The 14,151-nt window shown below is 53.0% G+C and overlaps 2 protein-coding genes across 2 annotated transcripts; one reads left to right on the top strand and one right to left on the bottom strand.

The window, feature by feature from the left end:
- Positions 1 to 3,495: 3,495 nt before the first annotated feature.
- MRPS2 (mitochondrial ribosomal protein S2) lies at positions 3,496 to 7,671 on the bottom strand. The gene is made up of 4 exons (XM_003794978.3): positions 7,576 to 7,671; positions 7,284 to 7,403; positions 6,238 to 6,367; positions 3,496 to 4,548 (listed from the first exon to the last, which is right to left on the bottom strand). Exons 1-4 carry the CDS (start codon positions 7,616 to 7,618, stop codon positions 3,966 to 3,968), a joined length of 876 nt encoding a protein of 291 aa, XP_003795026.2. The 5' UTR covers positions 7,619 to 7,671; the 3' UTR covers positions 3,496 to 3,965.
- Positions 7,672 to 7,873: 202 nt separating this feature from the next.
- Positions 7,874 to 12,590, top strand: CUNH9orf116 (chromosome unknown C9orf116 homolog). The gene is made up of 3 exons (XM_023516210.1): positions 7,874 to 8,456; positions 9,424 to 9,502; positions 12,197 to 12,590. The coding sequence occupies exons 1-3, from the start codon at positions 8,311 to 8,313 to the stop codon at positions 12,383 to 12,385; spliced, it is 414 nt and encodes a 137-aa protein (XP_023371978.1). The 5' UTR covers positions 7,874 to 8,310; the 3' UTR covers positions 12,386 to 12,590.
- The last annotated feature ends 1,561 nt before the right edge of the window (positions 12,591 to 14,151 follow it).

Below are 14,151 nucleotides of genomic sequence, written 5' to 3'. Positions count from 1 at the left end.
CCTCAAAGAAAAACTCCCTAGTGACTTTGGGCTACAGATAGGTCTTTAAATTGGGGGACATTCTCTGCACCCCATGTGCTTTCCATCTAGTCTGTGGCCCCATAGGGCCCTTCAGGGCAGCTGGTCTCTGCCCGTGACATCATACACATTGGGGGATCATGGCACCTCCCAGACCATAGTGAGGCTGGCCCCCAGCAGTCCCTGGGCCAATGTGCACATGGGGACTGCTCCTATAGGAAGTCAGGCCTGTGGGGATGCTGGAGACACTGTGGGTGGCTAACCTGGCACCCAGTCCCCTCCCTCCAGCACCCCGCACAGACCAGGGCCCTCACAGATGATGACCATGCTCCCAACTCCAGGGTGAGCTGGACTGACCTGCTATGACCGAGCCCTCTGGTCTGGGGTTGCTCTGCAATGGGCTGGAGGGGTGTTGCTGAGAAGAAACATGTAGAGGGCATCTGCAAACTGGGCAGGAGTCCCTGGGGGGTCAGCCAACCCTGAGGACCCTTAAGGAGAGAGACAGGGGGTACCCAGGCCCTTGATGACATCATGGATGCCTGCCTGACCCTGGACTCTAGCCACACAGGCCAATAGATGGCCAGGCTGACTTAGCAGTACCATGTTCAGAGCAATGCTTTAGCTGGCCATGGTGATGGATGGGACAGTGATGGCTGGGGGATGTGGGTGTCATGGGGAGGGAAGTGACAACTGGTGTGTCATGGAGAGGGAGCAGAGTGTCATGGGGAGATGTGGGACCATGGGCCACTAGCCACTGTCCAGCTACAGAGCATAAGGCACCCTGACAAAACAACAGGATGTATCTTTAAAACTGTAGTGACTGACCTTTAAAGGCTTGTCCCCAAAGGCTTGTCTCAAAATATTTAGGTCCTTACCCCAGTCCCGTAGGTCCCTGCACCCGCAGAAGCCAACATCAACTCCTGTACTCTGGCCCTGCCAGCCTGGCGGTCCTGTGAAAGATGGGATCAAGCTGTTGTGCAGGTCTCAGTGCCTGGAAGCCAATGGTGGCCCCGGGGACGCTGGTGTCAGCTGGGCTGGCTGTGAGGAAGTGAGGCTGGCCACTGGCTTGAAGCCCCCAGCACTGATTGCCAGAGAGAGGGACGAGACCAACCCAGTGACACCCGAGGGTCAGTCAACAAGCCTCCTGTAGGCCTAAGGAAGCCGGAGCGTCCTGTGTCACTACTCCCAGGGGCTCCTTCCTTCCTTCCTTCCTCCCACCCCTCTACCTGCCCATCCTTCCATCAACTTGCCATCTCTCCATCCATCCTTCTTCTATACACACTTCCCCCTTCCCTTCCTTCATGTTTTGTTTTTTTGGAGGGTAAGATGTTATACTACTGCAGAAACTATCCCAGAACTAGGTGGGTGACTAAGTTGTTATTCCTCAGTGAAGAACTGAGCTTAAACTCTGCTCCAGCCCCCAACATGGAGACTGTTATCTTTATAAACTGTTCTTTTTGTTCTGGGAACACTTTTAAGTTCTCCCCTTGCCTTGGGTAAGGGGCAGAATCCCTTCTGGATCTCTCCCTTTGCATAACAGTGTTATGCGAATCACAGAAGTTTTATATTTTGCTGAGGTCTGATTTATTTTTTATGGATTATACTTTTGGTGATGTGTCTAAAAACTCTGGCAAACTCATGATTTCCTATGTTTTGGTTTCCTTCTGGAGGGTTTATAGTTTTGGCTCTAATGTTCAGATTTATGATCATTTTGAGTTAATTCTTTAGCATTCTGTGAGGTGTAGGCCTAAATCAGTTTCTCATGGGATTTTCAATTATCCTGGTGGCATGAATTGGCACCCTATCAGAATCAACCAGCCATAAATGCCAGGTTTATTAGGGACTGTGACTTCAGCGCACAGACTGATCTCTCATCCTCGTGCCAAGAGCACTATCTCTGCTGATGCAGCTCTATAGTAAGTTCTGACGTGGGAAGTGCAAACTTTGAGGTTTGGCAAGAGTGTTTTGGCATCTCATGAATTTAAGATCAACTTGTCAATCTCTGAACACAACCACACGAATTGTGTTCATCTCCAGGGAGGCAAAATTGAAGGCCACCCTCCCACCCCACGTTTTACCTAGAGACTGCAGCTGGGCTCCCCGCTATCACTCAGAAATGGGCCCTCAAGTCCTCCCAGGGCAGCCGTCATCCACTCTGTCCCCCTCAACCTGTTCCTGTCACTTTCTGTGGTCTGAGTCTGCTGGGTCACCCCTGCCCCATCTTCTTTGCAATACCCCAGAGCTGGAAGCACCTAAAAACTCCTTAGTCTTCCCTCAGTGGGTCCTCACTGGCCCTGTCCAGTGCAGGGACCAGGGGAACCATCAGTGGGATGGAGCACAGGGGCCAGGCAAGCCACCAGGCAGATCCCAGGGGCAGGCTTCAGGCAGCCTGCCAGGGTCTGACTCCTCACCCATCCTCACAGGGCTCCTCTCCACCTAGCCCCTGAACCAAAGACCAGAAGTCAGATCCCACCTCTGCCCCTCAGGTGCCCCCATCCCCCTTTCCATCTCCTGTGGTCCCAACAAGGCCCCTTGCTGGGGGGATGGTAGGGAAGGACCTGGCCAGGCCTGCTGCTTCCTGAGGACCACTTTGGACCCTCAGCTTCAAGGGCCCCTCTCAAGGAGGCCCAGTTCAAGTTCTGGGAGCATTAGTTGGAAGCACCCAACGAGGGAGTTTAACTATTGTCTGACTTCCAGGGCTCAGCTCTGTGGACTCTGGGACAGGAGGCCCAGCTCAGGGAAATGGTACCTGCACCCCCCAAGACAAGCATTCTGTCAGAAAGAGCCCTGGAGCGGCCCCTCCACTTCCTTGTCTGTTAAGTCTGCATCTGGTCAGCCAGTGAGCCCAACCTGGACTCCAAATCCTGAACCTGTAGCATCCCCAGGTACCAGTGAAGACCTCTGCCAAGCTTCTTTCTGCAAGGAGGCAGGCAGACAAGAGGACAGCAGCCTCCCTGCTTCACACTGCCCCTGCAGGGCAGGGCAGGACCACATAGGCACAACATGCCTTGACCACACGAGGGCCCTGCTGCCTGTTCTCCCCAGAGACAGGTTCCTTGGGGTGCCTGGGGGTGGTGGTGGTGTGAGGCATAACCCCTAAGCAGCACAAGGGGCCCTGAAGATGCCACAGCCTACCCCAGGTTTACCAAGTGAACCTACCTCAGTTCCCTTAAGGGAATACCAAGAGTCCCTGTCAGCAAGTGCCCTTCACTGTCCTCATGCTCCACGACCACAGCAAGCCTACTCCTGTGAAGGCTGTGCTTCTGCCTCCCTAGCCCATGGGCTTGTCAAGAGCCCCAGAGCTGAAGGAGGTGCCTCGGTGGCAGCTGGCACCTCATCCAGCAGCCTGGCACACACTGCTTGTCCCTCTCTCTCCAGGGGAGGGATACTTCTTATGTGTTCCCTGGGGCCCCCCGTGGGTGTCTGATAAATGTCACACCAAGCCCAAGCAGGCAGAACTCACAGCTCCAAGTCACATTTTGTCCAAATCTGTTTTATTTCTGCTGGAATCACACCACCTGTCTGCCCTGGCCTGTCCCAACTCAGCTGGAGCTTCTGAGGGGTTTGCTTGCTATGACAACCAGGAACTAGGCAGGAATGCAGCCCAATCCCCGTACATTTGGACTAAGGACAAGCCTTAAGCTGAGAAGCAAACCTCCCTAGTGTCAGGGAGGCCAGCTCCAAGTCACATCTGTAGGAAAGCAGCGGTTTGGGGCATGTCTCCTGCCCTCTGCAGTCTGTTCCTCACAGAAAAAATACAAACAGCCACCTTGGCCCTGGGTCTGAAGTGGAACCTTGGATGGCTGCAGTGGGAAAACAGCTGAGTGCTGTCACTGATCACAAGGACCCAGATGCCCAAAGGGACCAAGAATATTGTGGACCAGGGCTGGTGAAGAACTCCCAGCACAGACAGGTGTGGCTGTGCTTTGGTCTGGGAGGAGAGAGGCTCATACTGGCCCTAGGCCTCTGAGTTGATCTGGCCCTCTACCCTTGGCCTCCTGCTGGCCCTGCAGTCGGTATAGGGCCTCAACCTGACTCCGCTTGTCCTTGGCCCGAGTGATGGCCGTCCGGAAGAGCCTACAGAAGAGCTGCACGGCTGGGGGAGAGTCATCATTGGCAGGGATGGGGTAGGTGATGAGGCAGGGGTTGCAGTTGGTGTCCACGATTCCCACGGTGGGGATGTTCATCTTGGCCGCATCTCTCACAGCAACATGGGGCTCGAAGACATTATTGAGTGTATGCAGGAAAATGATGAGGTCTGGCAGGCGGACAGTGGGGCCGAAGAGGAGGGGTGCATTGGTCAGCAGGCCGCCCTTGAAGTAGCGGGTGTGGGCATACTCCCCACAGTCACGGGCCGTGTTCTCGATCAGGTGTGAGAATTGTCGGTTGCGGCTCACAAACAAGATGATGCCCTTGCGGTAGGCCACGTGGGCAGTGAAATTCAAGGCCAGCTGGAGGTGCACAGCTGTCTGCTCCAGGTCAATAATGTCCTGGTCGAGGCGGCTCCCAAAAATATATGGCTCCATAAATCTGCCAGAGACACATGGAGGCAAGGGCTGTGAGGGCCACGGGGCCAACTTGCCAGCCCTGAGCTTGCAGACACCCTCCAGGGACTCCCAGGCTCCTCTGCGGGGGCACTATAGCTGGGAGGCACAATGTGAAACATTCCCCATGTGACAAGAGAGCACTGGCGATCCCTGCCCAGGCATGTGTGGTCACCTACATGCCTTGGGCACATGGCTTAACCCCTCCATCACTTACCATGGGGATCCTATAACAACTAATATCACATGCAGGTCTGGACATTTAATTGTGACAGCAACAGAACATTCTGTCCAGTGTGGGAACACAGCTGGTCCTTTTGTTACTTGAGGTCTTAGAGGCAAGGCCCCTCTGGGGTTGGGTTGGGGGACCAAAATGGGGGGAGGAGGTGCTCTGGGTCAAAAGTACAGAGGGTATCAGGGCAGTAGCCTATACTCATAGGGTGAACTGCAAGGGCACAGGCCTGCTGCTGGCCTGGGCAGAGAACGGTGGGGCACAAGAGATGGTTGTGCCTTAGCTCCTGGCTGGTGAGTGGTCCACATTAGCAGTTCCCAGGTCCTCACTTCCACCTTCAGTCCAGTCTCACTAGAGTGTCTCTTCCTCTCAATTGACTGCTCATCAAGGATGATCTCCATTTTGCCAAGGTCACATCTCAGCAGCACTGACAGAGGACCTTGTCTTCCCCACTTACCATTCCTTGTCCCTGACTCTAAACCCTGCAATGCTGGGGACCCCAGCCCAGACCTTCTCCTCAATTGCTCTAGAAATATCCCTCTATACTGAGGGCTCCAGGAGCCTGGCTAGTCCCTTCTAGTACCCAGGTTGCCTCTCCATGGGGACAAAAGGCTCAAACCAAAGTCCAAGGTGCCTGGCTGATCCCTGCTGCCTCATCCATCTCTAGCCCCAGCCAAGGACCCCCATGCCTGCGTCCACTTGCTGCTTTGCCTCTTCTGCCACCAGGAGTCAAGCCTCTCACCTTGTCTGTCCTCCCCACAGCAGTCAAAATGATCACATAAGAGGCCAGGTGAGATGGCTCACGTCTGTAATCCTAACACTCTGAGAAGCTGAGGCAGGTGGATTGCTTGAACTCAGGAGTTTGAGACCAGCCTGAGCAAGAGACCCTGTCTCTAAAAATAGATAGGCGTTGTGGCGGGCACCTGCAGTCCCAGCTACTTGGGAGGCTAAAGCAAGAGGATCACTTGAGCCCAAGAGTTTGAGGTTGCTGTGAGCTATAACAGTATGATGCTATGGCACTCTACTATGGGTGTCAAAGTGAGACTATCTCCCTCCTCCCAAAAAAAAGACCATGTAAGAATATGGACCAGTCATTCTTCCTCCCCATAGCTGGTAAGGTCCTGCCCTGTCCAATCTGACCAACCTCACAGCCCCCATCAGTGACTGGCCTCACCCTTAGCCTTGGATCTGTGAAGTTGCAGATCCCCTCATAAGTCTGTCCTTGCTCAGGGCTATGAGCCCCACGCCAAGCACACAGCAGCCTGGCTAAGTCTGGAAAATACCAGCCCCACTGAGGGGCTCAGTGCTCCCACTTGGAGAAGGGGCTGTACTCACTAGCACAAAACTGACAAGAGACCAGCTCAAAAGTGGTCCTAGACCCAAGGCAGGTCCCAAACCCTCCTGGGAAGCACCACTGAGACACACTTGCCAGGCATGACCTACCTGTGCCGACAGCCAGCTTTGTGTCCCAGGTGTACTCGGGCATCGAAGAGACTTCTGACAGAAAACAGTTCCTTCACTCGGAAGAAGTCTGAGTGCTTAAGGGGCTCATTCAGAATCTTGTCACCGACCTCTATTGGCAGGGAGAAGAACAGGATGCTGCATTTTCCCACCCCCACCCCCAATGGCCTCCTGTGACACTGCTGGTGGGAAGGAGGACACAGCATTTGAAGATACCCAAAGCCCCAAGAAAGATCCTGGGAGCCTTTCCAGGAAACTCAGAGCCAGAGCTGGGTTTGGCCCCTGACTTCGCTGCCCAGTGAACCTGGTCAACCCCACCCCTCCATCCCCTGACTTGGAAAGCAGAGAAGCAGAGAAGGGCCCACTGGGGCTTGAGGTCTTTCTGGCACCTCCCAGACTTGGAGGTGCCTCCAAGTCTGGTGCACGTCTCAGGTGCCCAGGGAGAAATTCTCCATCAAGAGTCCAGCAAGGTGGATGGGCTCCAAGCATGGTACTCATAGGTCCCTTAGGCACATGAAGACGAGCTCAAGGCTGTGCCTCAGTGGTTCGGTGACATCCTGACGGAGCCAAGTCCTGTGTTAACCCTCTGGATGGCTGCTCCCTGGCACACTCACCCTTGAAAAGAGATGCTGGCCTCAGCCCCCATCAGGAAGTTCACAGATACTGAGCGGTCTAGGCAGTGGATGGAAGTTCACAGATACTGAGCGGTCTAGGCAGTGGGTGGGACCAGAACAGGGAGGCCCGCACGTGTGAGAGACTATAAAGCCTTGTTTCACCTTGAGCAGTGCCCAGCAAGGCGGGGGCGCTGGGTGCTGGGACAATACCCGGTAGGTCCCAACCGAAACCGGAAAATGCCAAGGAGGGCTGGGGCAGGCCGCACCTTCTCTCCTGGGGACCAGGACCTCCAAGGCTCACCCCTAACTAAGGGGCACTTAGGACTCCTGGAGACTGGCAACCCTACCGAAACTCGGAGACCTCGCGCTTCCCAACCCACTCCCCACCACTGGTCAGCTGGGGGGCCGAATTACCTCTGTCTTCAGCCTCGCTGACCGCAGCGGCTACGGCGCCTCTAAGTGTCCTGGAGCTGGGCGGAGCCAGCCCGGAGGTCGTCTTGAGGAAACTAAGCCAGCGTGACCGGGGCCAGGCACCTGAGGAGAAAGCAAAACCTCTAAGCTCTGCACGCAGGCCGGGCTTCCCAGTGCAGGATCCAGAGGACAGCCGGGCCTGTGGGGAGGCTGCCCGCCCGTCCCGCGCCGGGCCCCCACGTCCCTGTGCCCCCTCCAGTTCCTCCTCCCCAGGGTCCTGCGGGCGCGCACTCACCCGCACTCAGCAGCCGAGGTAGAACAGCCCGGGATGGAGCCATGGCGGAGACGCGGGGCAGGCGCGGGTCGGGGGCACCTCCCTCCCCAGGCCTGAATGAGCGGCCTCCCTCTTCCGTCGTCGCCCGGGCAGGGACCACACCGCCGCCTGCAGGCCCGGAGGAACCACTACGTGCCATGCCCCAAGCGCAGCGAAAGCTGGGTCCTCCCGGCGGGGCGGGGCCTTGCACCCTACCGGGCTCAGCTGCGCAAGCGCGACTCCCCAGGATCCCCTAGTCTCTCGTGGGGAGCCTCAGGGCTATGAGGATCTTCACCTCCCGCCACCCGAGTTCCGCCCTGAGCCCAGCACAGCCTCTCGCTCTCCAAACCGTTTTAATGTTTGAGCGGTATTTGGCTTAGGAGGGTTCCATAAAACTAGCAAAATCTCGGGGCTAAATTTAGGCTCGGGGTGTTGGGGGCGTGCAGTCCCCAAGGTCAGGGAGCCAGCTGGCCTACTCAGTAAGCGTCCCCTTGCTGCGAACCAGGGGCACCTACACCCCATCACTTTGCCAGTGGCGTTCCGGTGGACCCGGCGGCCCCGCCTTGGGGCTGGAGGCTAGGGGCTCCTCCCCATCGCAGCCCGGGTCCTTGAAGCTTCCAGGCCAGCCCTAACAAGTCAGCTGACCTGGCCGTCGCCTAGCAACAGGACGCCACTGACCGTAGTAGCTGGCGGAGCAGCTGGCCTGCCCGAGGCGAAATGACTGAGGAGGAGACCTTCCAACAGTGCGCGGAGCCTGCGCAGCCCCAGGTCGCGGCGCCCCCGGAGAAGACCAGCGACTACTACCGCGTGGACGAGGACCTGCCGGCCAGGTTCAACAATCCGGGGTGCTTCCGGGGCTACGGGTGAGGAAGGCGGGGGCGGCCAGGGGCGGCCAGGTCTCCACCGCACCAGCTGGCTGTTGAGTGTAGGAGACCACTCCCACCGCTCTGAGACCCTCAATGTCCTGAACACAGATATCAGGAGTGATATCAGCTAGGGCCTGCACCGTCGTTTCCCACCGGCTTCAAGAGGTGGGGAGGTCAGTGCAGGTCAGGACGTGGGGTGACCCCAGTGGAAGTCAGAAACCCAGTTCTGGTCTCAGTTTCACCATGTGACTGGCTGAGTCTCTTCTCTCTGCCTGAAACTCCTCTGCTAAATGTGAACACAGGGCACCTCCTTGTCCAGGGCAATAAGCAACTCTTGATTGCTGCCCGGCAGGTGTGAGTGCCGTCCTGCCATGTGCTTTCACATGTACCCCCCCCCCACACCCCCAAGAATTTTCTAGGGCAGGTCTTTAGTCCTCACTCTCTGATAGAGCAGCTTGGATATACACAGAGAACAGCTAACCCTGGAGAGCTCATGGTGTGAGTAAAGCTGGAGTGTGCCCTGAGCCAGACAGTCCTACTGACCAGTAGGGGCAGTGTTACACCTGACAGAAGCATGGCCTGGGCAACGGTGGGAGCTCCCAGGTGGAGGGACCCCCAGGTGGCAGGGTCTGAAGGCTGAGCCTGAGTTCATGATATATTGAGCGACCTAGCAAGGAAATGACGTGGTGTGTGTCAAGTTCCTGCAGGGGCTGAGGACCAACATTTGCTGGCAGGGTGTTCTAAAGACCTGCCTTGAAAAGAGAAGGGACAATAGTGAGCCAGAGGCCAGGGGGACTGTGCCTGCAGGGTGGTCAGCCCTGCACTACTAGTGCCTCTGTTCAAGGCTGCATCACCAAATTGGGGGCATTTCCAGTGAAGCTCCATTAACCAAATACTTTAAGGCTGTGGGTTTGGGAGGAATTAGAATAAATGAGTGGCAAATAGAGTGTTTTTCATCCACCAGGACCAAGAAGCCTGCCTCGTTTTACAGGACCAGTAACCAAACTTACGGGAGCAGAGCTCCCACTGTGCATGAGATGCCGGTAAGTGGGAAGCAGACAGGGCGTGGGGAGGGGGTGTCTCTAGGAAGAGGCTAAAAACCTGGAGTCCTCATTAGGGCAACACATCCACGGAGGGGAGGCTTGTGGGGGGCAAGTTCCAACATCACAAAGGAGAAGGAGGCACCTCAAATTGTTCTGGAACAGGGTAGTGCAGAAATGAATGAGTGAATGAATGACTAATAGAATGTTCTAGAGGGTGAGGAAAGCATGTAGATGTGCTTACAGCATCACCTTCCTCCCCCACATGACATTCACACTCATGCACAACCATCTCTCCCACCTTAAGGCAGTCAGTTTTGAGGCTACTAAATGAAGAACTCCTTTCTTCCCGGAATTATACTTTATTTTATGAGATGTTATCTTATGACCGGTACTGGTTAGCAGCACAGTTGCTGGAAGGTGAGGCACATTGGCAGGCAGAGGGACTTGTGTCCTTTTGGGGGAGCCCCTAGAAACATCCCTACCCCTCTGGAGGTCCAGGTGAAGGGCCAGGTGGACCACCATAGCGTCCCCTAGCACCCACGACACTAGGGCCATCGTGGGTGAGAATAAGAAGGGGGTTTTCTTACCTCCCAAATATTCGACGTTTTGAAAGTTCTAATAATTGCTTATTTAGTTGTGTTGAAGAGTGAGACTGCTCTTGTGAGAAGAGTATCTAAAAAGTGTTTGGAGATTTTGGGAGTCATGCTCCCAGGATCAAATGATTCTGAGTTTTCCTTAAGAATTAGGTATTTCTGTGACAAAGGCCAGCATACTCACAAGGGTCCAGATGTTTTAGCTTTTATAAAAAAGCCATTGTAGGCCAGGAATGGTGGCTCACACCTGTAATCCTAGGACTCTAGGAGGCCAAGGCAGGTGGATTGCCTGACCTCAGGAGTTCGAGACCAGCCTTAGTAAAAGCAAGATCCTGTCTCTATTAAAAATAGAAAAGCTAGCTGAGCATTGTGGCAGGGACCTGTAGTCCCAGCTACTGGGAGGCTGAAGCAAGAGGATCACTTTAGCACAAGAGTTTGAGGTGGCTGTGAGCTGTGACACCATGGCATTGTACTGAGGGCCACAGAATGAAACTTTTGTCTCAAAAAAGAAGCCATTGCAAAAATGTTCCTGCTGAAAATAGAGGGTCTTTTAGTGCCTGGTGCTACCAGGCAGTGGGACGTGAGCCTGAGGGAGCTCACCAGGCACGTTCCCAAGGGGGTTTTCTTTGCCGCTCATCGGCTTGCTCTGCCTAGAACCTGTTTTCCAGTTTTGTGACCAAGTATGGACTCAGTGAGAAGAGACTGCTGTTTATCTTCCATGTGGGAGCAGAAAATAAAAATGCCTTGCGTTTAAAAAAACGCTCTGAAGGGTAAATCATTCCCTGACACTGCAGTGATGGATACATGTCCTTCTACATTGGTCAAAACCCACAGAATGCACAGCACAAGAGGGAGAGTGCCGAGATACACCACAGACTTCAATTAATAAAGTATCAATATAAGTTCAGTGATAACAGGTGTGCCACACTAAGGCGAGATGTTAATGATGGGGGAACCTCTGTGTGTGGGGCAGGGGAAGTCATTTATGAGCTCTGTCCTTCCTGCTCAATTCTTGTGTGGATCGAAAATTTCCCAACAAAGGAAAAGTCTATTAAACACACACTGAGGCCATTTCTCTTTGCACTTGCTTCCTGCCAAGGAGATGAAACATCGGGTTGTCTGCCACAGGGATAGTCTAAGGACAGCTCATCTGTGTAGGGTAGAATATTTGGCAGAGGTGCAGGCCGCTCACATCGGAAACCTCAAGGTCACCTAACATTGCTGTCTTGCTAGAACAGTCCCTCCTATTGGGTCCCTGCATACACAGGTGGCCACGGCTGGGCAAGAGCTAAGCACTTGTTAACTTTGCAGGGGCAACCCCTCCCCAGGCCACTCAGCTGGTGGAGTGCGGACATCAGAATTATTTTAAAGCTTTACAAATGACTCCAATTCTCATTTAAGTTTGAAATCCACTAATGCAAATACTATTTCTGTTCCACAGAAGAGAAAACTGAAGTTCAGACAGGCCTAGTAACTTTTCCTAGAGTTGCATGGTTAGGAAAAGCAGATCTGGGGGTCCCTCCAGGCCTGACCCTCAAGTTAATGCTCACAACACATCCAGGCATGGAAATGCCACACCAGGTGGCCCTGTAATTGATCCTGCTATCAACATAATAGTGACAGGGGCAGTATGAATAGTTAATCACAGATATTGCATAAATTGGGATAGTCAGGGCTAGACCAGGCGATCTTGCCCACCCCGGCTTCTCTGTATTTTCTTAAACAGTCTTCTTTTTTTTCTTTTTTTGAGACAGAGTCTCACTTTGTCACCCTTGGTAGGGCACTGTGGCTGTCAGAGCTCACAGCAACCTCAAACTCCTAGGCTGAAGCGATTCTCTTGCCTCAGCCTCCTGAGTAGCTGGGACTACAGGCGCCTGCCACAACACCCGGCTATTTTTAGAGAGGTCTTGCTCTGGCTCAGGTTGGTCTTGAACCTGTGAGCTCAAGCAATCCACTCGCCTCGGCCTCCCAAGAGTTGGGATTATAGGTGTGAGCCAATGTACCTGGCCTAAACATTCTTAGTTTTCTTCCAAAGTATCCAATTACTTGCTCAAGAGTATTGTCATGCATCATTAATCTCAGTGTTCCCTTTCTCTTCTAGAAAGTATTTTATCCAACTACAAATAAATTTTCCAGACAACATGCAGCCACTGGAATGTTCCAGAACAACACTGTCAACGTGTACATGGAGAAAAGCCTTGTGACTGGCCCCGACAGCTACATTACCCGCTTTGACCCGCTCAACTTCCACCCCAGTTACAACGTCAACAGGCCGTCCATCTGCGATTGAGAGGGGCTGAAAGCCCTCTCTAGGGGGCTTCTGACTCCAGTGGCAGCTATCTGGAGAATCATTGTCTCTGATGCTTGACAATTCATGTGACTGTAAAGGGTCTGCCCTGGAATAGAAAAATATATACACGGTGGGGGCGAGAGTGGGGGTGGTTGTGAAGTCCTGCTTTCTCTGTTTCACATCTAAGATGTATGAGGAAAAGATGGTAATGGTTGATTTTCATTAAAGATATCATGTTCTGAATTTCTGTCTCATCTGACATTTGTGTGACAGAGCAGGGCTGTGAGGGGATGAACCCAGATCTTGGCCTGAATGCCAGGAGTGCTGGTGGAGAACCTCCCTGCCTCCCAGCTGTCTTTATTCGGGAGCTACTGTTTGACCTACTGTGGCCTGTGCTGCAGCACCCTGAGATCTGTGTGGGATGCCCTGCTGGGGTGTGGGCGAGGGCTGGGAGGAGGTGTGACTAAGTCTAGGTGCTCACCGGCGTCCAGCAGGGGCAGGAGCAAGGTCCTTCACTGATGTCAGGCTGTGGGGACGTGGGGGTCTCTGTTTATTTCTAAATTTCAATAAAAAGTAAAACAAAAAAAAAGCAGGCAAGAAATCACTTGTATTTTTCTAAGGTGAGGGTATGAATTAGGTTAAGTGGGTTTCTAAAGCAGCGTTTACTAAGTTACAGGCTCCTCTATGAGAAACGAACACTGCCGGCGACAGGATGTGTCTTTCAGAAATAGCAAGATGTGCTCGTTATGGGAAATTTGGAATCTGTCTAAACTAGAAGAAATCATTCTTACATACCATAGATGGCACCTCATTTACAGAGATTTTATCCATGAGGATTCCATTTAGGAATTAAGGAAGAAATTAAACAAACATCCCGACTGGTTATTTCTTCATTACAAACTTTTTGTTACTAATACGTGTACGCAGAAGTAAACATTTTGGCAACATTCTTGATGTGTGATTTGGAATGCAAATGGCTTCTAGAGAAAATTGATATATTTAATAGAAAAGATACAAAGCTGAGCCTGAAGGCAGAATCTAGATCATGTCTTTCTCCCCAGCTGGAAAGTCAGGCTGAAGGTAGGCTTTGACAAGCCTTTGTTTAAAATACAAAAATGCCAATAACCGTTGTGTGTTTAGCCTGTGTCGATGTGGGGAAAGAATACCTCATCAACCCAGCTCTGAACACACAGAAAAGAATGAATTCCTTCCTTGGCATCTGGTTTGGAAGGGCCAGTTAGCAAGTCCAGGGCAGGATAAAGCCATCAGCAAACAACTGCCCTTTCCCCACCCAGACCTGTTGAGCTCCTGCACTGCTGTGACTGTTCAGTGTTATCCTCACGCCAGGCTGAGGGCAACACTGGGGCCCAGGGTGGGATCACCAATCAACACGCAAAGCCTGTCGCCCCACAGGTGCTGCCCCTGCCCGCAGGCCTCATAGACTTGAATTTGGCATCACCGTCGGGTGCTAAAATGCTTTCATTCGTCGTATCCAATAAAATGCTATTTCCCTAATAGCTGCTAATGAGTTAATGCAAAGTTACAGTCTGTACATTTATTCTAAACAGAATAAGTGTCTGGAAAAATGAAAAACCCCAATGCTATTAATATTATCAATAGTATCAGTATTAGTATACATGTCCATCTTTTTCTTTTTTTTTTTTTAAAGACAGAGCCTCAAGCTATCTTCCTGAGTAGAGTGCCATGGCATCACAGCTCACAGCAACCTCCGAACTCCTGGGCTCAAGCGAGTCTCCTGCCTCAGC

Source organism: Otolemur garnettii, unplaced genomic scaffold (assembly GCF_000181295.1).
Source record: "Otolemur garnettii isolate 467f Iridium unplaced genomic scaffold, OtoGar3 scaffold00087, whole genome shotgun sequence".
Classification (NCBI taxonomy): domain Eukaryota; kingdom Metazoa; phylum Chordata; class Mammalia; order Primates; family Galagidae; genus Otolemur; species Otolemur garnettii.
Note: the sequence above shows the minus strand (reverse complement) of the source record. Positions and strands in the feature narration are given on the sequence as shown.